Here is a 24,877-nt window from a genome sequence, read left to right as displayed (position 1 = left end):
TAGATAGGGGTAGAGATATCCCAGGTGCTATCCCAAGGTGCAATTTGGCCTTCTTGATCAGCTATATGGCTTCCAGAGGACAATGGTGGGACAGGACAGAGCAGGGCAAGCCTCTGGCAGGTGGCAGGCTCTTGCTCCTGTCTCTGAGGCCCTCCCTGACTTGGACATGTTGACTACAGGTGCAAGTGAACAAGCAGGTAGTGGCTCTGCCCTACAAGAAGTATGGGCTGCAGGTATACGAATCTGGCATCAACTTTATGGTGGACATCCCCGAGCTGGGTGCCCAGATCTCCTACAACGGTCTGTCTTTCTCCATCCGGCTGCCCTACCGCATGTTTGGCAACAACACAAAGGGCCAGTGTGGTGAGTCCCCCAGCCGCTTTCCTTGGAGGGCAAGACTGGGTGTGAGCTCCTGTCGCCTAGCTGTGGGTTCTCTGTTCCTCTGTGGACGGGCGCTGTGGCAATGTCTTGTGTTTGGTCCCTGTGAGAAGCCAGCAGATGTTAGCTTGGCTTTGACTTTTCCCTCTTGCCTGACCAGTGGGACACAGGGAGCCTGGGCAGGAGAAGGAGAGCTGCCAGGGCTTGACCTGAGTCTGATAGTGTGGTCTCGGTGCTGGCTTGATGGGTGGCTTCTCTGTGTACAGGTACCTGTACCAACAATACTGCCGATGACTGTATCCTACCCAGCGGGGAGATCATCTCCGACTGTGAAGTTGCGGCTGACCAGTGGTTGGTGATTGACCCCTCCAAGCCACACTGTCCTCACAATGACTTCACCACCAAGCGCCCAGCCATCACGACACCAGGGCTCTTGCCCAAGAACTGCACTGCGTCTCCTATCTGCCAGCTCATCAAGGACAGGTGACCTGTGGGAAGTGGAGGCAAGGGAATCAGGACAAGCCTAGGCTGTTGAGATCCTGTCTCAAAAAAAAAAAAAAAAAAAAAAAGCAGGCTCTCAGAGGTCTCGTCTTTCTATTGTCCCTGCTGTCTCCCGAGTAGGCAGAGCAGCCCGAGCAGCCCCTGTGTGGGCCTGGAAGAGCTGGGGTATCACTGTGGATGGGTGTCGGGTCACAGGGGGCCCCAGGACTTGGCTTCTGTTTTCCCAGGCCCTAGCTATCTTCTCTGATATCCCCCACCCCAGCACTTTCCTTTGCTCTCAGACATCTCTCACCTCATGGTCAGCTGCAGGCTCGGGTGAGCTGGAGACCCTGGGCAGATCAACTGACCAGAGGACATTAGCCTATCAGGGAGGCAGGTTTGAGCTTGGACACAGGTCAGGAACTCCTAAATCTGGTAGCCACAGGAGGACGTTCCCTGTCCCTGGGAGGTGTTTGAAGTCAAAGCTAGGTGATTCTCTGCCAGGATTGTTGGAAGGGGACATCCTGACAACCAGTGACCATTCAGGTGTGCAGAGCACATCTCTACATGCCTGATGGCACAGGCACCTGTCCTTCCTTTCCTAGAAGCCAGAACTTTCTGTCTTTTGCTGCTGTAGCCATAGTGCATCTTTGGCAGGTGCCTCTGAGTAGGCTCCAGTAGGGTAAAGGGAGGTCCGGGAAGCCTGTGAAGAGGCCGGGGTGCTGACCAGAGTGTGACCCATCTCTCCCCGCATAGCCTGTTTTCCGAGTGCCACCCCTTCGTGCCTCCCAAGCACTACTATGAAGCCTGCCTGTTTGATAGCTGCTTTGTGCCTGGCTCTGGTATGGAGTGTGCCAGTGTACAGGCCTATGCAGCCCTCTGTGCCAAGGAAGGTGCCTGCATTGACTGGCGGAACCATACCCAGGGGGCCTGCTGTAAGTACCACGCATCTCTCTCCATGTGCTGCCCTGTGCTGGGGATCTGTGGGTCGGCAAGGGAACTGGGCAGCTCCCCATCCTCTGTTGGCATGGGGTGAAGTCCTGTGTGAGAAGGGCTGGGTAGCTCTGTCACCGCAGGGAGGGGCAACCTTGTCTCTCTGGATATGACCTTCCTGATCCTTGCACCCCTCTGCAGCTGTGGAGTGTCCATCTCACAGGGCGTACCAGGCCTGTGGTCCTGCAGAAGAACCCACTTGCCAGTCCAGGTATGCTGCCTGAAGACCCCTGCTGGTTCCCTAGTCCTGCTCCTGCAGTCCAGTCAGCTTTAGCCCCGCCCCCGAGCTGAGCCCCAACTTATGTCACTCCTTCCTTCTGAGCCTATGTCTTGCCATTCCAGTGCCTCCCAGAATTCCACACTCTTGGTGGAAGGCTGCTTCTGTCCTGAAGGCACCACCAAGTTTGCCCCTGGCTATGACGTCTGTGTGAAGACTTGTGGTATGACTCCTGCCTCTGCTGCCTCCCTCCTGTTTCCTCTGTGTCTACAGAGGCAGGGTCAGGAAGCGCATCCCAGTTCCCTCTAATGTCATGACAGTGTTAACAGAGTTTGTTTCCTCTCTCTTCCTAGGCTGTGTGGGACCCGACTATGTCCCCAGAGAGGTAAGTTCTCCCGTGTGCTGGGGTAATTCTCCCTAAAATCCTGAGCTCTGGGGAATGAGTGGGGTGAAGTGATATGACAGCCTGGGAGTCCAAAGACTGAGTCATGAGCCATGTAAGTCCTGGTTGAGATTCACCCACTCATCCATCTGCCCATTGGTACATCTGTCCATCAGTCCATTACCTTGAGCTGTCTGTCACCCATTTAACCATCTGCTATCATCCATTTATCCACCCACCCATCTATCCACTCACCTATCCATTATCTGTCCAACCACCCATCAATCTATCCAATACCTATCCATGATCCTTTCATCTATCCAAACTATCCATCTGTACATCCATCTATTAGCCATCTATATTATCACCCACCCATCATTCATCTATCTTTTATCCTATCCATCATCCATTTGTTATCCATCCATCCATCCATCCAACCAACCAGCCATCATCTACCTGTCCATATTCACTAGCTTATCCTTCATTCATCCATCCATCCTCCATTCATTCATTATTCACCTACCTATTCCACATCCATCAATCTATCCAACCACTCATCCATCTGAACCATTCATCCTCCATCCACCCATCTGCTATCTATTCATCCAACCACCCATCTATCATCTATCTATCTTTCATTCATTCATCTATTTACCCACCCTCAATCTATCCATCATCCACCCATTCATCCATCTATCCATTATCCACCAATCTAAAAACCTACCCATTACCCATCCATCTTTTACCCAAGCATCTATCCATCCATTCATCCACCCATCCAACTACCTACATATTATTCATCCATGCAACCAACCACCAATCCATCATCCATCCATCCTTCTATCTTTCCAGTCATCAACTCATCCATCAGGCCATCCATTCATCTATCCACCCATCCACTCACCAGTCATATACTCTGACTAAATGTGAGATATGTGTAGTGTGTCTGCTGCATACCAGGAGGATGTTGGTGGGTGCTGGTGAGCAAGTAACATCTGTGTGATGTCAGTGACCTTGAATGAAAAGGTGCTGGCCTGTCCCTAAACCTTCCCTATGAGCTCAGGGATGGTGGGGGATATGGCTTTCCCACTTGACCCCTCATCTGGCTACCTGATCTAGCTCTTTTCTCCCTGGTTGGCCATGGAAGTGCCATAGTAGGGCTAGCCTGGTGTTAATCTGATCTTTCCTCTTTGCAGTTTGGAGAACACTTTGAGTTTGACTGCAAGGACTGTGTTTGCCTAGAGGGTGGAAGTGGCATTGTCTGCCAGGCCAAGAAATGTGCTGGGGAGACCCAGACCACATGCGAGGAGGATGGCACCTACCTTGTCGAGGAGGTCAACCCAGATGACAAGTGCTGCAACATTACTTCATGCAGTAAGGACAGCCCTGGGGCATGGGAGCCATTCTCAGACCACTGGGGCTATGTCCTGCTGGGGCTCCTAGTGTAACCAAGCTTGCCTGGTGTAGGTGAGGCTTTCCGCCATTTCCTCACTGGTGAGCTCAGGTTACACTCACTTGAGAGGGCAGTGGTAGTGGCTGTTGGATCAGACCAGGAGCCCCTGCTCCAAAGTACTTCAAGTACTGGTCTTGGTGGGCTCCACAGGGGCCTGGACCCATGCTATGCAGTGGGGGGTGGTGCTCTGCCTGTGTGATCCATCCTGGTCACCGCACTCTTGCTCTGCCTTCAGAATGTGACACCAAATTGTGCAAAGCAGAACGCCCCTCATGCTTGCTGGGATTCGAAGCGAAGAGCCAGCATGTGCCTGGAAAATGCTGTCCAGTTTACTCCTGTGGTAAGTGAGGCCAGCCGGGCAAGAGAAGGCCATAGGCAGGGCAGGCTGTGAACAAGGGGTCAGTGGAGGGAGCATGCTTTCTCCTTGTGCTTCTTTATCATGGCTTTGGCTGTGTATCCACCCAGACCTAAGCCTACTTAGATGTGTGTGGGAGGCTAAGGCTCAGGATGGCTTCTGATGGCTTTTCCCACTCTTTCTTCCAAGAACCCAAGGGTGTGTGTGTGCACCAGAACGCTGAATACCAGGTGAGTTCTGAACTGGAAGGGAGGGGACAGGGAGGATGGTAGCATTGTCTGTCTCCTGATAATGGAGTATGCATGAGTGATGGTGTGTGCGGCTCCCTTACTTCTGCCTGCTCCTGCAGCCTGGATCTCCAGTGCATTCCACCAAGTGCCAGGACTGTGTATGCACCGACACCATGGACAATGACACTCAGGTCAACATCATCTCCTGTACTCATGTGCCCTGCAACAACTCCTGCAGCTCCGTAAGTGCGGCTCCTCACTTCTCTCCCTTTTCCTGCCTCAGTTTACCCTCTTCCTGTCTTCTAAGAGGCCATGGTTCCACGTTCATTTCCATGATTTGCCTTCAATTTTTTAAAAAAACACTTCCTTGCCGAATTGTGCCTCCCACCATAGTACTTGTTCCATCCCTGCCCACAGGTGAGGTAGTCCAGTGATCCCAGGACTTGGTTGGTTGCAGGGACAAGTCTTTGATCTCAACCTTGTCCTCTCCTGTGTCCACAGGGCTTTGAACTTGTGGAGGTCCCTGGGGAGTGCTGCAGGAAGTGCCAGCAGACCCACTGCATCATCGAGGGGCCCAACCAGCAGTACCTCATCCTGAAGGTGCGTGTTCACAGGCAAATGGGCAGTGCTCCAGGCTCCCCCCATGAGCTTGTCAGCCACTGGCCTTGAGTCATCCCGGGTCCCACATAGCTTGGTATGAGTGACCATATTTGGGTGGCTAAAAACCACATGTATGGCTGTTCCACTTCTGGAGCTCTGAAGTCCAGGATTAAGGCTGGCAGAAGCTGTGAGGAGTCCTTCCTGCCTCCTCTTCTTTGGGCTTCAGATGACACTGGTTGTGTTTACATCATCTCTGACTTGGTCTCCGTGTAGCAGCCTCCCTTCTATCTGAGCCTATATCTCCTCTTACAAGGATGCTCATCCCTGGAGTTAGGACCATCTTGGCATAGGATGACCTCATCTCCAGATTCTTTCCTTGAGATTTTCAAAGATCCTTTCCCTGTTCAGAGTCACTTCCTAGTTCACAGGCTAGACCTAGGTTAGAGATTTTTGTGTTTTGTAACCACAAGCAGGTAAGTTCCTGTCTCCAAGACTCTTATGGGTGTCACTTGCCCAGTGACTCTGGACCTAAGGGCCAGCCTCCTGTCTGTGAAGCTGTACCTCCCACATCTTCCTGGGCTGGCCTCTGGAGGGGCACTCGCTTAATCGCATTCTAACTGTGTTGTGTCCACAGCCTGGGGACATAGAGAAAAACCCCAATGACAAGTGCACCTTCTTCAGCTGCATAAAAATCAACAATCAGCTTATCTCCTCTGTCTCCAACATCACCTGCCCGGACTTCAACCCCAGTGATTGTGTTCCGGTGAGTGGGACCCCTATGGCACTGGCCGTGTGTGCTCTGCCTGATGTACCAGCTGCCTGGTTTCCGGGAGGCTTGTTCCATACCCTCCTATGGGACAGCTCTTATGCACCCCACTCACCTGCTGGGGGTGCTCTGGGCTTCCTCCTCATTCCTCTTTCCCTTCAGGGCTCCATCACGTACATGCCTAATGGCTGCTGTCAGACATGTGAGTACAGCTGAAGATGGGTAGGGTGGTGGGTGGGCTTCACCAGAACCTTGGGCAGGAAGACACAAGGGCAGAGCACTTCAGGACTCCTGTTCCTGCTGTTTCTCCTTCGCTTGTGTGGATGTATAGGGATCTGAGTCCCCTTCCAGGAAGGGGCTGGGTGGAACCCGGCTGCAAGCTGGAGCCCATTTCCTGAAAGAGCAGTGAGACTGGGAGTTAAGGACTAGCCATGCTTGGAAAAAGGAGAGGAAACAGTACAATAGAGGGAGGGGGAGGGGAGGAGGAGGAAGGAGAGAGAGGAAAGAGAGAGAGGAGAGAGAGAGAGAGAGAGGAGAGAGAGGAGAGAGAGAGGAGAGGAGAGAGAGAGAGGAGAGAGAGAGAGAGAGAGAGGAGAGAGAGAGGAAAGAGAGAGAGGAGAGAGAGAGAGAGAGGAGAGAGAGGAGAGAGAGAGAGGAGAGAGAGAGAGGAGAGAGAGAGGAGAGAGAGAGGAAAGAGAGAGAGGAGAGAGAGAGAGAGAGAGAGAGAGAGAGAGAGAGAGAGAGAGAGAGAGAGAGAGAGAGAGAGTCTTGACCACCCCCTACACTTGCATCTCCTCCCACAGGCATCCCTAAAAACCATACCGCAGCCCCTTGCTCTGTTACCCCTGTCATGAAGGAGATTTCCCACAATGGCTGCACCAAGAATGTCTCCATGAACTACTGTTCCGGCTCCTGCGGGACCTTTGCCATGTGAGTCCCAGGCTGGAAGTGGGAGATGGAGGGGTGGAGGAGATCAAGGACAGAAGCAGCCTTCCACCAAGAGTGTGGGATTCTGGGAGGAGCTGGAATGGCAAGATACAGGCTCAGAAGGAAGCAGTAACATAGGTTGGGGGCTCAGCTCGGGCGGGGGCTGAAGCTGACTGGACTGCAGGAGCAGGACTAGGGAGCCAGTGAGGGAGGCTGCGGATGCTGTTCCCAGGGAGCTGGCACTCATTCTGCCCTTCATGTCCCCAGGTACTCTGCCCAGTTCCAGGATCTGGATCACAAATGTTCTTGCTGCAAGGAAGAAAGGACCAGCCAGCGCCAGGTGACCCTGGAATGTCCAGACGGCAGTGAGCTGAGCCATACCTACACACACATTGAGAGCTGTCTGTGCCAGGACACTGTCTGTGGGCTCCCACAGACCCAGCGAGTCCGGCGTTCCAGTCCCCGATTTCTGGGAAGGAAGTGAATGGGTTCTACTGTACACATCCCTTCCCATCCTGTACCATCCTGCTGACTCTCTGAGCTTCCTGCACTTCAGCTTGGCTTCTTCTCTGCAGATATTTATTTTCAGAGTTTCTGTTCCATTCTTTGCTTTCTAATAATAAACTCAGGCATAGCCACTCTGGTTGTGTGGTATAAGTTGGTTCTGCAAGGGTCTGAGCTGGCCACTATGTGGATAGCTTCTGGGAATTGGGTGGGGCTCGATGGTTTGGAGGGGGTTCTTCAGGGACCCCTGGGGTCCAGTTACTGGTTTTTGCACACCAGACACAATGTGACCCTGCCCCCTGTATTACTTTCCCTTGGGCTCTGGGCTCTGTCTGTTCAGAGCACTGGTTGAGCAAAGCCCCTTATGTTCCTTTCCAGGGTTTCCCGCTATGCGTGAGACTTTTGTCCACATGCTCTGGGGACAGTGTGTGTTCAGGTGTGAGTGCACAGGTGTGCATGCACATAAGTGTATTTCCATGGGTTTGTGCCTATGGAATATGTGTGTGTGTCACTGAAGAGGCCTCAGGCCACAGACTGGGCGGCAGGGCACTGGCTTCTGCCACAACTGGAAGAAAAACAATGGTAACTTTGTGGACTGTATTGTTTACGTCTGCATCACTGTAATAATTATATCCAACTAGAAACAGTGTCAAGGAAGAAAGGTTTATTTGGCTCAGGGCTTTGAGGGGTCAGCCCAAGATTGCTTGACCCCATACATTTAAACAGAACCCCAAAGCAGCAGCAACATGTGGCAGAGACAAGATGTTCACAGCATGGTTGGCCAGAACCTGACTGAACAGGACTGGAAAAGGCCAGGGGCAATATCCTGCAAGGACTCAGCCCCTTGTCACGTTAGCCAGGTCTCACCCTGCCTTGAGTCTCCCCAGATAACACTCTTACCTTTCAATCTGTGAGCCTTTTTTGGGGGGTGGGGTAGGGGGTGGGGATACTCCATACACAAACTATAACATGTCTCCTCAAAGGCTGCTAGGCACAGCTGTCAAACCCCATGGACCTACCAGCATATGCTTGTGTGGTCCTTAGGAAACATGTCAATTTCCTTAGCTTGCTCTTGTATTGGTTCAAACATGGTGTGTGTGTATGTGTGCACGCGCGCACTGTGTATGAAGCCCTCTCTCCTACCCAGAGTCTCCATAATCATGAATAGGGTTTAATCTCAAAATCTAAAGATTAATATTTAAAAGAAAACTTTCTAAGGTGTATTAGTCAGGATGGACTTTGTCTGCAGCAATGACAAAAACTGCCAGGTGTCGGAGGCTTACAACAGCATGAGGCCTGTTTTCCTCATGTTTCCTGCTTGCTGCTCGGCTGGCATCTTACTGCACACCTCAGCTGCCTAGAACCTGAGGGGACAGGGCAGCTCTCATCTCCAAGGTCTCTTCTGTTGTGGTGGCTAAAGCCAGCTCAGGAGTCTTCCCAGAATCCATCCTTCAGGTCCAGCTCAGCAAATACTTTGGATGCTGGGATTGTAATACTACCATTGAGCAGCTGGGGGAGCCAGAGACACTTGGTGGCTGTCCAATGATGGCTCTTGGATGGAAGCAAGAGAAAATGCAAATGGTCCCCCTTTGGGAAGAGGGTGTGTGTGTGTGTGTGTGTGTGTGTGTGTGTGTGTGTGTGTGTGTGTGTGTGTGTTTTCACACAGAGACTAGAAGGGAGTATTGAATCTCCTGGAGCTGGAGTTATAGGCAGTTATATGTATGTGTTTGTGTTGTGTGTATGTGTGTGCACACGTGCGTTGGTGCACTTAGAGGGCAGTGGTCAACCTTGGGTACCATTCTTTTTTTTAAAGTTATTTTTAAAAAGTTTTTTTTTCATTTTACATACCAATCCCAGTTCCTCCTCTCTCTCCCTTTTTCCCGTCCTCCACCTCCCCCTATTCCATCCACCATCCACTCCTCAGAGAGGGTAAGGCCTCCTATGGGGAGTCAACAAAGTCTGGCATACTAAGTTGAGGCAGGACCAAGCCCCTTCCCCCTTTTCAAGGCTGAGCAAGGTATCCCACCCTAGGGAATGGAAGCAAGGTATCCCACCCTGGGGAATGTGTTCCAAAAAGCCATTTCATGCACCTGGGCTAAGTCCTGGCTCCACTGCCAAGGGCTCCCCAAACAGGTCTGGCTACGTAACTGTCATTGGGTGCCATTCTTTAGGTGCTGTTCACCTTGTTTTTGAGACAGAGTCTCTGCTGAACTTGGGGTATACTGATTAGGCTGGGCTAGCTGGCCAGCCAGCTGCGGGAATCTCCCATCTCTTCCTCCGCAGCTGTGTGCACATGTTTTCTGGGGATTAAATATAGGTCTTCATGCTTTATCTACTAGTACCTTACTGAGGGAGCCGTCTCTCCAAGGTTGCTGGTGTCTATGAGTTTCTACAAATGCAAAACAATACATATTACTTGAATATTTGCAAATGCAATAAACAAAACATTTGAGGTCCAGTAAGATCATTTGGGGTTAAAGTCAACTGCCACCAAGCCTGTAAACCTGAGTTGAGAGGACTGTTTTCCAGGAGTTGTCTTCTGACCTTGACACGTGTGTTGTGGCACACACGCACCCCCCACATAAACAAGCAAGCAAATGAATGTGATAAACACTTGAGAAGCACTAGATTCAAGATTATGGTTGTATCTGTGAAGGGATTGAGAGGGGGCAACTCTGACTGTACTGTCTTATTCCCTCGAGGAAGAACATTTGAAAGCAAAACTTGCTACATGCTAACTTGAGGGGTCATGGGGTCGCTCTTGCTGTTCTTTGTCCTTAATGTTTAAAGTCACTCATAAAAACAGCTGGGGCACCAGAGAATATGTACAGGGCTACCAGCAGGGGGAGCCAGAGAGTGTTACAGGGCCACCAGCAGGGGGGAGCCAGAGAGTATGTACAGGGCCACCAGCAGGGGGAGCCAGAGAGTGTGTACAGGGCCACCAGCAGGGGATCCTGAGGCCACATGGTCTTGAGCCACTTGCTTTTTTTCTCTGCTTGACCAGGTCTTGTCACTCTGGTTCTTCCGCCCCTGTGACAACTCCTCCATGGCCTGGGATACGTAGACTGAGTCTTATATCAATGGTCAGAAACCAGAGCTGCATAGGACTTGTGTGGAGGGAATGGGCTCTGAAAACTTCACAGTGCTGGCAGACCATGGAGAACCCCAGAATGTGCAGAAGGAATGGTGTCCAATCAGATCCAGTCTGCAGGATTCTGTCAGTCACACTAGCAGCCCACCTTCTTTCCGAGCCCTGGAGAGGAGTCAGGTTTGTCCTGAGACCTCAAACCCTTTCTCTGCTTTGGCTCTTGTCTGCTTTGGGCTGAATTGTTTGTACTTTGGAAAAGTCATGCATCGAAGCCTTAGCTTCTAACACCTCTGAGTGACTGCTTAGAAAGAGAGTCCTTTTCTTTGGGATTTATTTATTTTTTATTTTATGTGTATGAGTGTTTTGCCTACGTGTATGTATATGCACTTTTTTGTGTGCCTGGTGCCCTCAGAAGTCAGAAGAGGACATTGGATGCCCAGAACTTGTTGTTGTTTGTTTTTTTATTCTTACTGTTTGGTGGCCCGCCACCCAACTCCCAAATAAATACACACAGAGACTTATTGTTACTTATAAATACCCAGCCATAGCTTGGCTTATTTCTAGCACACTTTTCTCAACTTAAATTATCCCATCTACCTTTTGCCTCTGGGCCTTTTCCTTTTCTTGCTTCTGTAATCTTGCTTTCATGCTTAATCATTGGCTGGCCCCCTTTTTTTTCACTCCTTGGTCTCTCCTTCTCTAGCCCTCTTTTTCTCCTATTTATTCTCTCTGCCTGCCAGCCCTGCCTGTCCTTTCTCCTGCCTTGCTATTAGCCGTTCAGCTCTTTATTAGACCAATCAGGTATTTTAAACAGGCAAAGTAACACAGCTTCACAGAGTTAAACAAATGAAACATGAAGGAATGCAACACATCTTTGCATCATTAAACAAATGTTCCACAGCATAAACAAATGTAACCCATCTTAAATTAATATTCTACAACAAGAACTAGAGTTACAGATGGTTGTGAGCCATGATGTGTGTGATGGAACTGAACCCCTGATCCTCTGCAAGAACAAGTGCTCTTAACCATTAAGCCATTTATTCATCCTCTGAAGACATGGTATTTCAAAAGATGATTAAATCACAATGAGATCATTAGGGTGGGACCTAATCAAATTGGCTATGGATTAAGAGGCGTTCAGGACATGGACACACAGTATGACCAGACGAGGACACTGTAAGCCAAGGAAAGAAGCCTCAGGAAGAGCCAGCCTTGTGACTCTGCACCCTGGCTGGTGCTTTGCCACAGTGTCCTGAGCTGATGACGCCCACACACTCAGCTGTTTGGGGCAGGTGCATGGAGCATGGCCCCTAAGCAGTCATGGAGATGTCTAGCTGATGCTGTCAGCATTTCTATAGGGAAACTGCACCCTTGAGGAGCTAGAAGGGACACCTGGAGTGGTCTTTAGTAGTGGGAACAGTAGGGACTGTTTCTAGAGCTTATGCTGAGGGCACAATACTCAGTCTTCACTGCCTTCTCAGTGACAATGTCCAGGGAGTTGTCACAGATGCAAGACTGGATGAATCAGCAACCCATGAGACCTTGGCATTGAGCTAGAAGATGGAAGGGACTGCCTGGCCACCCTGGCTCATGGGCCCCTATTATTACCCCCAAGTCCTCACGGTCCTTGAAACCCTGGATGTGTTGTGAAAGTTATTCTGCTGTTCATAGCTTTAGATTAGTCCTTGGTCTTTGGGACATCCAGCTAGCTCAGGATGCTCTTCTCCCTCCCCACCTTGCAGACGGGGTTGTGATCAGGACCATGCCCACCTCATGAATCTAGGGGTCATTTCACTGTCTCAAGCCCAAAGCCAAGTCTGACCCTGGCCTGTCTTGGCATGCAGGCCCTTTCCACACAGCCTTGTTCTCTCCATAGGCTTATCTAACATGGCCCAACAAGAGAGCTTCCATTGCCCATTGTCGAAAGGTGTCCTTTTGGTGGAAAGCCTGGCAGCATCCTCTCATCTCAGGGCCTGTGACCAGTACTCAAAATGCAGCTTATCAAGACTTGGTGGTTTCCTGGGTCAGTGAGTCACCTAATTGTCTTCATACTTCCTGTGCAGAGGAGGGTGGCTCCTACTAGCCCAGGGATGCAGATAGTGGCTTGGCTGCCACTCTGCACCTGTGGTCTTTGCTCTCCAACTTTAGAGGTCTCCAGGGAGCTACAGGAGTCCAAGGTCATCTGACCCCTCTGTGGGTTCTGTGGTTTACTCCTGGGCTAAGGCAGTTATAACCAGGGCCCTCTACTTCACTGTTGACTCCGCTGACCTAGCTTCAGCCTCAAGGTAGAGGGACAGGGATAACGTTGGTCAGTTTCGGCAAGCACAGTGCCTCCGACAATTGCTCCTTCACAGGAGCTGAGGCAGGCTCTGCACGTGGACCCTGGGAAATGCAGTCACAGGATGAAAGTGTGGCCAGTCCTGCAGGAGGGCACCTGAGACCAGTTTAGGCCAGGTTAACAGAGGGAAGATAGAGCCTTCCTTCTGGCCTATCTGGTTGGCCATGGTGACCTTCCTGCCTTGCACTGCGCTCTGCTGGATACACTGACCCTACACTGGCCTCTCTGCTAATGTGTCAGGGCTTCAGCTTAGAGGGCCTTTCATTTCACAGAAAGCCCTAGGGAAATTTGGGTCATGACCTAGTCAGCAACCCTATACTACCCAGACTGTTCCCACTCTGTCAGGACAGAGGGCCCCAGTGCAAACTGAACTTGAGTCTGCTTGCAGGGGTTGCACTGTGGCTCTCCTTTATGATGTGGCTTTGAGATCCTTCCCCGATGAGACCAGGTCATGGGTGGCAGGCAGAGGCACATACTGTACTGGACATCAGCATTTCACAGAGGCTCCTGTCCATGAGGCCAGGACCTAAATAGAACCCACCTAAAACAACAGAACTCAGCCAAACTACAGGACCTCAGAGCTCTGGCCAGGTGCAGGTGTGTGTGTGTGTGTGTGTGTGTGTGTGTGTGTGTGTGTGTGTGTGTGTGTATAGGGGTAGTGGGCCATGCTCCAGGCCACAGAAGTTTACCTAAGAACAGAGAGGGCTTCCTGAGTGATAAGCTGGGTCAGAGTCCAAAGGGAGTACCCAGGGTGCCTGGTTCATTCTTGGAACCCACAAATCCCTCTCCTGGGGCCATTCATGCTCTTCTGACTTGAGAGGCGTGAGGCCACCACTTACTACCATATGGCCAAGCCAAGGAAGTGATAACTCCACAGAGGACCATGTGGTTGTGCTACCCGGAACCCCAGTGGTACCCTTGCACACACAGGGGGTGGATGTGGGTCCCAGGAGCAGCAGCCAAAGAAGTCTGGGGATAGCACATTGCTTTCTTCCCTTGAAAGAAGTGTTCCAAGTCCTTTGGCCCACTTTTACTGTCTCTGAGAAGCTGATGCATCATGAGTTCTGGTTTCAGCTCCCCCAGGTCTCCCTCTTCTGACAGAATGGCAACAGGTTGTGGAGACATATTTTCTATTTTGCCTGCAACATGTCTGCAAGCTGTCAGGGCATGCTCCTGTATGAGCCCTGCAACCACATGGCTCTTTAACCCTCTGCCAAACCCTCCTCAGCCTCAGAGTCAAGGGGTCAGTTTTGTGTCTTGTGTGGTGAACACAGCTGGGCTGATGTGTGTTGGATGTGAAGTGTCCCCCCACAGACTCATGAGTTTGGTCCTTAGTTTGTGGCACTATTTTAGGAGGCTGTGGAACTTTTAGGACCTACCAGAAATGACTCACTGGGGGTGAGTGTTAAAGGTGAATCTTCTTCTGGTTCCTGAGCTCTCTGCTTCCCCAAGATTCAAACAAGCTGAGTTGTAAACTTTTACTAGCACTGCTGGAGCTATCCCAGCTACCATGTCCTCTCTGCCGTGATGAGATGCATCCCTGAAACTACAATGAAAAAACCCTCCTCCCTGAAGTTGCTTCTGTCAGGTATTCTGTCCCAGCAATGAGAAAAGAAAATAAACAATTCATCTGACTTTGGAATGCTAGTATCAATTTCTTTTCTTTCAGTACGTGAAGAACATTGCCTCTTGTCTCCCCTGGCCATAGAGACCCCGAATTGATCATGTTGATAGGTCTCTGTGGTGGTTGACTTCAATTGTCAACTAAACAACGTAGAATCACCTGAGAAAAGAGTTTTCATGAGAGATTGTCTAAATTCGATTGGCCCGTGGGCATGTCTGTGGGTGGTTGTCTTAACGGATGTGGGAAGATTCAGTCACCGTGGGCAGCACCATTCCCTAGGCAGGGGCTTGATCAGGAAGTGTATGAGTGAGGAAATGAGCACAAGCGAGCAAGTGAGCACACATGGATTTATGACTCTTGACTGCGGATGGGATAGGACCAGTTGTTTGAAGTTCCTGCCTTGATTTTCTCAATTGTGAATTGTAACTTGAGATTATAAGCTGAAATGAACCATTTTATCCCCTCAGTTGCTTTTTGTCAGGGCATTTTTTTTTTTTTTTAAATCACAGCAACAGAAATGAAGCTACGGCAATCTCTCTGAGTTGAATTGAGCCCAGTAATTCACAGGTACATGGCCTGGTGAGTGTCCACACAGGTACACATGTGGGACCGGCTCCTGGAGAGACCCAGAACATTCCCAGCACCCAGACTTTTCCTTTTGTATATTTCCTGTTTTCTGAATCTTAAGTGCGGGCCCCTTTGGGATCAGCTTTGCCTGGGAACCGTGCACATGGTGGACTTTAGAAGCCCCACCCCCCTTCTTGTTGTTGCTGGTAGCATCACATTGTATGCCCGTACCATGGTTATTTATTCTTTAAACTGTTGATACTTTTGCTATTCCCACTGTGACACTCAAACTATTTCCTTTTCCCACATTCATATGTTGGTGTGAGAATCCTCAGGACCTCAGAATGTGACTGTATTTGGAGACAGATCTTTATGAAGGCCAACACATCAAATAAGGCCAGGAGGTTGAGTCCTAATCCAGTTTGTCTGTGCATTGACTTTTTTTTGTTGTTGTTGTTGACTTGACACAAGCTAGAGTCATCTGAGATGAGGGAACCTCAACTGAGAAAATGCCTCCATAAGATCAGATGTATGCAAGCCTGTGCAGTGTTTTCTTAATTAGTGATTAATATGGGAGGACCCAGACCATTATGGGTGGTGCCACCGCTGGGTAGGTGGTCCTGGGGTGCATAAGAAAGCAGGCTGAGTAAGCCATGAATAAGCCAGTAAGCATTCTTCCATGGCCTCTGCATCTGCTCTTGCCTCCAGGTTCCTGCCTTGAGTTCCTCCCCTTACTTCCCTGGACTACAAACTGTAAACTGAAAAAACCCCTTTCTCCCTGAGTTGCTTTTGGTCATGATCATAGCAATAGGAACCCTAAGACAGACTGGCATCTTCATAAAAAGGGAAATAACACAGTCGTGTTCAAGGAGAGTGCCATGGGAAGAGGAAGGCAGAGGACCGTTATGTTTCCATGACAAGGATGGCTAGCAGCCACAAGAGCTGGTATAGGCTGGACATACTCCCTCACAGCCTGGGAAGGACCAGCCCCACCCATCTGGAGCTCAGGCTCCTGCCTGTCTAGAGCACCTATTTCTATGGTTGAAGGCATGGGTCTGAGGCACCATGTCCCATGGCCCTGGCAGATAGACAGTTCTTGGTTGTTATGGTCATGGTGGCTATAACGTCCACGTATGTGGTTTGAGTGGATTGGACTGCTTCCTCAAGGAACTCGGGAGTGAGGAGTAGGGTCCTATGCAGGCCAAATGCTTTTATGAACAGCTGTGCCCACACATTTGTACACATAGAACGCAGTCTGGACTGCTGGTAGGAGCCCTCTCCTGGCTCCTGAGTCTCAGTGTGGTGTCAAGCATGGGTGTCTCTCTATGCCCCTTACCTTTCTGAACCCCTCATTGGAGCCCTTTTGCCCTTAATTATGGGAAAACTACCTCCATTATGACTTTAATACTCCATTAAAACTGGACAATGTAGAACTGTGGTAAACACAATGGAAGTTCCCATTGCCACCGTTGTGTGGGGCCAACATGTCTTTCCCAGAACCCTGCTCATCTTGCAGAACTCTGGGAGAGACACAGTTCTTCTCTCGATTGCTTCTTCCTACTGCACTCTGCCGTTATGTTGGTGTGAGTGGCGGGGATTGGCTGCCATGTCTTGGTCTGTATCTCTCTGTCTCCTTTTTCTTTGATTTTGCCTGTCTGTCTGTCTGCTTCTGTGTCTCTATGCCCCTCTTCGTTTTTCTGTCTTTGTCTCTCTCTTTCCTTTTGTCTCTCTGTCTCTGGATTCTCACCACTCTCTCTGTCTGACTCTTTATCTCTCTATGTGTCTCGTTTGTGTCTGTCCCTGTGTCTGTCTGTCTCTCTGTGCTACTCTGCCTCCATGTCTCCCTTGCTTTCTGTCTCTGTGTCGGTCTGTCTCTGTGACCCTCTTCTCTGTACCTCCCTGTATCCCTGCCTCTGTCTTCTGTGTTTTTGTCTCTTTCACTGTGTCTGTCTGTCTCTGTACCTCTGTGTGTGCATTCCTGGAGCTTGTCTTACTCCACACCACTCCTTCCTGTAGTGTAGGCATGGCAGAGGGCCAAGGGTGTTCTTCGGTGTTTTTTTCCCCATAGACGAAGAAGCGCTTCCACCCCCACCGTGGTGGGGACAGAGTCTCAGTAGGCCTAGTCTCAGGCTCCAGGACTCAGCTTCCTTGAGGAACCCCTAATTGTGAAGGACAGCACAGCTACTGAGTTGCGGGGGTTTCCTGCCTTCCCGCCTTATATGATCCTGAGCCCCAGACCATGCTGGAGCCCTGGAGTGGGCTGCAGGCTGAAAGCTGCAGGCTGTGGTCTCTGCAAACCACAGTAGCTCAACAGCTCTGGCTTGCATGGTGCCAGAGGCCTCCAGCATGGCCCTAAGGTCTCAAGACCCTTCTCTCCTAGGTACAGACAGGTTTAGTCTTCCTTCTCTGTCCTTCTAAGGCTGACAAAGAATATGGTAAGGCCAAAGAGCCTGTCTTCTTAACTTTGGGGAGTTGAGTCCCCTGACAGTTTCAGCCAGGCTCCTGGTGTGGGAGTCTACCCAGGACTGTCAGTCCTCACCCTCCTGCAGGATTCTGTGGGTTCCTTGGGAGTCAGAGCCAGACAGCCTCTCCTGTGACCACACAGGGCCTGGAGTGCTTGGATTTCTGGCGTGAGGCTCACTGTAGGCTCTGCTAACTTCTCTGGCTCTCAGATGCAGGGGCTGCCAGGGTGGAAATCAGTTATCAGCCATCTCACACTACTATCTCCACTGAGCCATGGAAAAGACAAACAGTCTGAGTCACATTCAAGGGAGCCACCAGGGTGATACCCACATGGCCAGCAAGGAGTCCGCCATCTTTGGGTTGTCTTAGTGCCGTGTCCTCTTCTGACTGGTGTGTAGAACTGTGAGGATGGGCAGGTTGCCAGATGTGCCACAGGGCTCCTTCAATGCCAAGTGTGCATAGTGGGAGAACTAGGTCCAGCTGACTCTTGCTCTTGCCTTGCGAGGGAATAACCTAGACAAGATCTGTGTTTGTGGTTTTCAGGGCATAGATCAGCGTCGCCAGCCTATTCCTTATCTTTCATGGGGAACTTCATGGGGATCTCCCCTCCCAGGCTAACCCCAGATCAGTCCAAACAGCCTAACCACTCACCCCTGGCCAGTGGGTCTGGCTACAAGATAAGGATGTGTGGTGGCTGAGGAGCAAAGGTTCCAGTCTGCAGTTGTCACTGGTCTTGATCAGAGTCCCCTTGCCTCCCTAGGTGGGCAGGCCTGGTGATGCAGGCGCCTGAAGGATCAGGGAGGGCTTTCTGGACTGCCCTCAGGTCTGGGGCAGACCTTGCCAGGAAAGCAGAGGGTTGGAATTGGAGGAGGGGGGTGGTGAGAAGGTTCATGGGAAGAGGAAGGTGGGCATCAGGGTGAGGGCCACTGGCTGTCCAGCTGGGCTAGGCCAGATGAAGGGCCAATTAGTGAAGTGGAAGTGGGGGCATGTTTCTGGGAGAATCTTCTGGAGGCTGAGAGAAGGTGGGTGGGAGTTTTGAGTGTGTGTTTGGCAGGGGCAGGGGGTGGCAGGAGAAGAGGACTAGACACCCGGAACCTTTGAAAGGCCCTGCTGAGTAGCACTCAGGGGACCTGTCAGTAGGTGAAAGATACTGTGGGGCTAGCCTTGGTTCTAGAGGGCTCGAATCCGGACACATGGAGGCTTGCTGGGTAATTGGAGTTTTCCAGGGAATGTAGGATCACCCCCCCTCCCACCACCACCACCATGCTGAGCATCTAGTGGTGATGGCACCATTACACATGGCTTAATTAAAACCTGACAAATCTTACGGCTAAATAAGGCAGCTGGTCTAGCCCTGAGTACAGACCCGGTGCAGCCGTGTGGCCTTACCCCACTGTTTGTGAGGATCTCCCCTCCTTCCTTGGCTGCCTCAGTCCCTAAAATTCTCGCACTTTCTCTTCAAGCCATGTGCTGACACTGTCTGGTTCTGAGAGTCCTTTCCGAACTGAAGAGTGACAGTGTCCCTCAGCACCAGCTCCTAGGCTGCTCTGCCAGGCTAGGAGAGGGTCTGTGTCACCAGACCTGTTAACTCAGTGGAGAATGAAGGGCAGCATGGGAGAGGACTGGGTTCCGGGCTCAAGTGTGTGAGTCTGGGGGCCCCACAGCAGGGTCACATACTCCAGACCTGCACTGTGATTTCAGGTCCTTGGTTGAGGCCTGGCCTGGCTCTCATGAGTCCTATCTTCATGTTGTGACTCTGCTCCTGTTCGGTTGTGAATGTGGAGTGCACACCTTGGTAGCTTGAATTAACGTGTGGCAGCCACACAGGGGTGACAGGTGGCAAGGTGTGAGTGGACCAACAGCCTGGGGATTTATGGGTATTTATGGCATCCGCACTGAATTCCCACCCAGGTATGGTGTGTGGTGTAAGAGGCTATGGGAGTACCGTGAGCCTTAGAGAAGTATTGTGGGGGCTGTGAGACCACTGTGGGCCAATTACAAACCCTTAGCTCGTACAGCCTTGGACATGGCCCCAGCCAGAGCTCCAGAGTAAGGGGTCAGGCTCTTCCCCCAAGGAGGATCCTGTCTATGGCCCAGGACCTGTTCCTGCTTGGGTGTCTCAGCTGCCCCATATTTCCTGCTGTCCACACTTGGCCTTCTTCTCTTACACTGTGGTGGACACAGTTATGCCTTCCACCTCCCAGAGCCAGACAGATTCCCCTCCACCCTCCATTTCCTTCTCACACTCCTCACCTTGTGTGGTCTCTAGACTTGCTGGCCAGCCCCTCTTGTGAACTGAGACCTGGTCCACCTCTCATACCTGCACCCCGCCCCCTAACTCCAGGCATAGTCCTAACACTGCAGCATGTCTTAGGGTCAGGCAGATGTTAATGATACCAGCATGTCCCCAGGCAGTCAAGCAGAGCCACCCAGTCTCTAGTACAGGAGACAGCTGAGGATGATCCTATGTCTGGTCCACGTTCTCTAGCCTGAGGGTGGTGACCATTGTCCTCCCAGGCTTTGATTGGCATTGCTAAGAGACTGTGAGTACTTTTTCTCTTTACTGGGCTCAGAAGAGGCCTTACACTCCCCAGAAGGGCTGGGTAAGGAGCTGGAGTTGTGTCCTGGAGTTCACTTCAAGAAGGTATCAGATTAAGGAAGCCTCATGGGGGTCCCGGTGTCATTTCTGAGGGTGTCCTTCAGTGTGGGTCTTCGAATGCCCTCTGTTATCCCCTTCCCTTCCCTCTTGGCCTGAAGTGGAATCAGGGGCTGAGCATGGCTGCAGAGTCATCTGGTCCACTTGGTGGCAGGTGTTGTTCTTGTTCTGAGACCTTGCTCCGAGCCAGTCTGTCCTTTGTCTGAGGGATAGACTCCCCACCCAAGGCTGGTTCCCATGCCTCAAGAAAAGATAAACCCACAGTTTGTTTTCTGAAGGAGGAGGGTGGCAGGAGAAGATATTTTCTATGAATAAAAGTGTCTTTTGCGAATACGCATGCCAAGGTACACGGCTCATAGGCCCTGGAACCTGGCTGGGCCGTAGCCCATGACTCAGGCTTCCCTAGGGAACCTGGAACCACCCATCTCAGCCGGAAGAAATCCTAGGCTAGCCCCAACAGTAGCCCTACACCTTCATCATCCACAGGGTGTCTTCCAAGTACCCAATGACCCACTAACAACCCCCAGTGGTAGCTCGGGCTAGTCTTCCCCCAGGTACCCCATGTAAAGCTGTTCAGACAGGCTTAAACAGACCGAACTTCCCACAATGAATGAGCTTTGCAGGGGCACAGTGGCCAGTGGCCCAAGGTCATGGCCTGGTAAATATTGGCTGAGTCACAGGAAGAATGACTAGTTCAAATCTCTGCCAGCTGCACGTGTGTCCACCACAGTCCCACAAAAAGGCCCAGGCTCCTTATTTAAGTGTCCTCAGGTTGAGTCCCGTGGTGAAGAGTGGGCTGGACCAGCAAGTCTCAGGAACCCTGTCTTGTTCCCTCTGCCCTCTCCTTCCCCTTCTCCCCTTTCCATCAGGTCTTTACTGGTCTCTCAGTGGGAAACACATTTGACACAATGTCAGACAGGGGGATGGTTCTTCCATTTGTCTCCTCACTCAATCCCTCCACACCTTTGTACATTGGACATTTTTATCCTGTGCTGACTGTGAGTGGCCAGTACCACTATAGCCCAAATCCAGCCTCGGTTTCCACAGGGGACACAAAGGGGAGCTTTCTGGATGAATATGTGACAGTCACACAGCTGTGTGAATATACTCAGTGCCACAGAATTGTGCACTTAACATGGTCATAAGGGTGTATTTCACCACATTATAGAAAATGATATTAGAAAAAAAAAAAGAGCCCGGGGAAGCAGCTTCCCACTGTACCCATGTCTAAGTGCACACTCCAGTGGTATAAATCCCATTCACAATGTTGTGCAACTGTCACCATCATCCACTTCCAGAACTTTCCATTTTTTAAAGTTGAAATCCTGTTCCTGTCAAGCATGGATTCCCCAGCACCCAACACCCTATCTGTTTTTCTGTTTCTATGAATCTGACAACTATAGGGACCGACATGGAATCCTGCTAGATTCAATGCAGCATCCTTGATGGTCATCCATGGTGAATGTCCTTCTAAAGATTGAGGAGTGTCCTCCCATGGGGACGACCACACATGAGACAAGAGTGCTGCTTTGCTTGTCCAGTTATCTGTTGGTTATCCACCTCTTGACTCTTGGAAGTAAAGCGTATACGAGTATGCAAAAAACTGGCTCATTGTTAGAATCAAGTGTGTGTGTGTGTGTGTGTGTGTGTGTGTGTGTGTATGTGTGTGTAGTGCCCACCAGGCAGGTAGTCTGACCAAAGCAGGATTCTCCAGATGCCTGTGTCCAAAGCTCTAGTAGAGGAACTAAGCTGTTCTGACTCCATCCATCTTGGCCCTGCTCAGAAACATGAGGGTACAATTGTCATTCCATGTGGCTAGTTCTCTGGCCCTCCTGGGTGACATGCTGTGTATCAGGACCAGTGGCTACTGCTCGAAGTGTCCAGCTCACTTCAGACCCCCTAAGCAGGTGCATCTTGGAGGGAGGCACATGAGGATAACGATATATATAATTGGATACATATAACTGAGTATATGATTGCCCCACTCCTGTGGGCCAGGCTGCCAAGACTATCAGCACCATAGATCTGCATAATCCTAGAATGAGGCATCCCTGTTGTGGTGGTTGGTATTGATGTTGACTTGACAGGAGTTAAAATCACCTAGGAGACAAACCTCTGGGCATGTCTGTGAGGGAATTTCTAGATTAGGTCAACTGAGGTGGGACAGCCCACCTTGAATGTGGGCTGCACCGCTCCATGGGCTGGGGTCCTAGGCTGAAAAAGGAGAAAGCGAGCTGAGCATCAGTGTTCATCTCTCTCTTTTTCCTAGCTGCAGATGCGATGTGCCCAGCTGCCTCACACTCCTACTGCTCTGTCTTCTCTGCCGTGATGGACCGTACCCTTAAATTGTCAGCCCAGATGAACCTTTCCTTAAGTGGCTTTTGCCAAGTATTTTGTCTTAGCAACAGGAAAAGCAACATGTTCAGGAACCTCTGTCCAGCTTCCTCGTGGATGCTCTGTCCTTTTCCTGCCCTTTGCAGGACGAGCCTGGCAGTGAGGACTCTTGTCCGGCCAGGTCCCCACGCTATACATAGCAGAACGGCCGGTGGAGCCACCCAGCTGCCTTCAGATCTTGTTGCACGCACCCCATCCACATAGTGTGCCTCCTCACAGCTTGACTACATCTCACAGCCCCTCGTCTGGCCAGCAGGAGGGATGCCAGAAGGGAAGAGAGAGTTCTATGGATCCTAAGCCCAAGGAGCACCTCAAGCCTTCCACATGAAGGGAGAAAGGGGTGGCTAAGGAGACAAGCCAGAACAACATGGAAAGACAACTGTCAAGCAGGTCCCAAATCAAGTCAATGAGATGTGTAATTGACCATGTGCCCTCAGGAGGTCAGGAAGAGGGGAGGGAGGTGTGAGGTTGGGGCAGGGGCATGAGCAGGACTGGTGACAGGTTCTTGAGTGGGGGTGTGTGTGGCTGGGATGCCTGGTTCCCCCACCCCATCCTCCCACTGTAGGCCTCAGAGGAGTGAAGCTGTACTTTCTGCCCCATGACCCACTTCCTCAGTCAAGGCCACTATCCACCACACCCTCCTTCATGCAAAGGCTTCTTACGTAGTCTACCTGTGCCTGCCCAGGCATCAAGGACACCAGGGTGGAGCTCAGCCCAGAAGGGGTCTCATGCATCATATATTTTTTCCTATAGTAGCACAATATCCCGTTCTCCATAGTACCTTTGGGTAGGACTATGAAGTTTGTGGGCAGGGGTTCATGGGACACTTTTAGGATGTTACCCTTGGAACCAGGTATAAGGTAAGCTGTGGAATTCCAGAGAGTCCAGCAGCACTGGCCTTGTGCCTTCCTTCTAGCAGGCTGCTAGAGACGAATATGGCCTTGGACAAGGCAGTTCCCAGGGAAAGTCAGCCCTACCACTGGCAATAGTAGGTCTTGATCCTGGTGGAGGCTGAGTAGTGTCCACCATGCAAGGCCATTGGTAGCCATGGAAGCCCACCTTCTCCAGCTCTCTCTCCCTACCCGACTGCTGGAGTCTCAAGCTCGTGTGAGCTTAGGCATGTAGGGTTGAGGTAGGGTGGGTGGTGGTGGTGATGACACTCCCTGGCCCTGAAGGGACGTCAGAGGACTTTATGGTGCTACTTCAACATCGTCATTGTAGCTGGGGAAACTAGGGCCTAAAGATACATAGCAAATCCTGACAGAGCTGGACTCATGCCTACCACCTCACTGCCCTGCTTAGAGCCATATGCCTGCTGTGGCCTGGCCAGGGAACACAGACAGTCGAAAGTCTAAGAGGGAACAGTTGTTCAAGAATACAATCAAGACACCTTGTGATTCTCTCCAGCAGAGGGGCACCCCTAGGATCAGCCACTCCCATGAATAGTGGGCCATCCCTTAGGGCAGCTGTCCTGCATCTGGATACAGCTCCAAGATGATCCCTACAGGTGTGGGGTTCAGGGAAAAAAGGGATTGAAACCTGAGGCTTTCCCCCCAAGGAGGCAGAGGGGCCTGCCAGACTCTGGCACTGGCCTTGATGGATATCTGGGAACACCACCCACCAACTTGTCCCCTTATCTCTACACTCTGTGTGGCTCCTCTTGGGTGCGGTTGCGTTGTGGTAGATAAGCTGCTTAGCTTGGCGTGTGCCCTCAGGCTTTATCGAGGCCAGGATGTTGTCTCAGGTGGAGTTGGGCAGGCCCAGGGGAGAGGTGTTCCCAGGCTACAGAGAGGCAGCACTACCCAGCTCCCACCAAGAAGGGGGAGGGCTGGGGAGGCCAGGCCAGGGGCTGGCTGCTCCAGGGGCCCCGCGGTGGATGGGAGCCAAGGTTGGCAGTATCAGCTCTTGTTTGGTCCTCAGAGGCAGCCTTCCTCATCCCATGTGTGTCCCCTGTGTGTGGAGCATGAAGGTCAATGACAAGGGAGAGTAGCCTCCAACACTAGGATTTGGGCGCCGGGCACCTGTGGGACCAAACACACCCCTATGTTTCCTCTGATCAGTTCCTGAGACTGCACCCACTGTAAGGGAACTGGAATGGGGGAATATCATTGCCTCTTTTGCAGTCAGATCTCATCCCAAGACAGGCCTGAGCATTTTACAGTGATCCACGACTGAAACCAAAAGAAAGCCAGCATGAGAACGTGGGAATCAGGCCGCTTCGGCAAGCCAGGTGCTTGGCTCATAGGTGGCAGGGATGGCGTGGTGAGAGAAGGGCCGGATGAAGTGAGGAGCCTCGACACTAGAGGAGCTGGGGTATGGAAGGTCCAAGAAAGGGGCCCTGGGAACCCTGAGGGAGGCGCAGGGTGTTGAGTGGAGATCTTGGGGAGCTGGGCAGGAGTGGATGCAGTCCACTTCCTCCTCTGTCCTGCCCCAGAGCTCACTTGCGTCCAGCCTTGCTC

The 24,877-nt window shown here is 51.3% G+C and overlaps 1 protein-coding gene across 1 annotated transcript in view; it reads left to right on the top strand.

Moving 5' to 3' along the window:
* Muc2 (mucin 2, oligomeric mucus/gel-forming) overlaps positions 1-7,420 on the top strand; it is a 32,842-nt gene extending 25,422 nt beyond the window's left edge. Inside the window, 15 exon segments of the mRNA XM_059255137.1 lie at positions 180-363; positions 645-861; positions 1,615-1,793; positions 1,993-2,062; positions 2,194-2,291; positions 2,422-2,453; positions 3,647-3,824; positions 4,139-4,243; positions 4,448-4,488; positions 4,608-4,730; positions 4,990-5,088; positions 5,723-5,851; positions 6,017-6,056; positions 6,658-6,784; positions 7,049-7,420. Coding sequence (XP_059111120.1) covers positions 180-363; positions 645-861; positions 1,615-1,793; positions 1,993-2,062; positions 2,194-2,291; positions 2,422-2,453; positions 3,647-3,824; positions 4,139-4,243; positions 4,448-4,488; positions 4,608-4,730; positions 4,990-5,088; positions 5,723-5,851; positions 6,017-6,056; positions 6,658-6,784; positions 7,049-7,265 — 1,839 coding nt within the window. The 3' untranslated portion in view covers positions 7,266-7,420.
* Positions 7,421-24,877: the final 17,457 nt, after the last annotated feature.

This window comes from Peromyscus eremicus, chromosome 1 (genome assembly GCF_949786415.1).
Source record: "Peromyscus eremicus chromosome 1, PerEre_H2_v1, whole genome shotgun sequence".
NCBI classification, from domain to species: Eukaryota; Metazoa; Chordata; class Mammalia; order Rodentia; family Cricetidae; genus Peromyscus; species Peromyscus eremicus.
The sequence above is the reverse complement of the archived record's forward strand: the minus strand, read 5'-3'. Positions and strand labels throughout refer to the sequence as shown.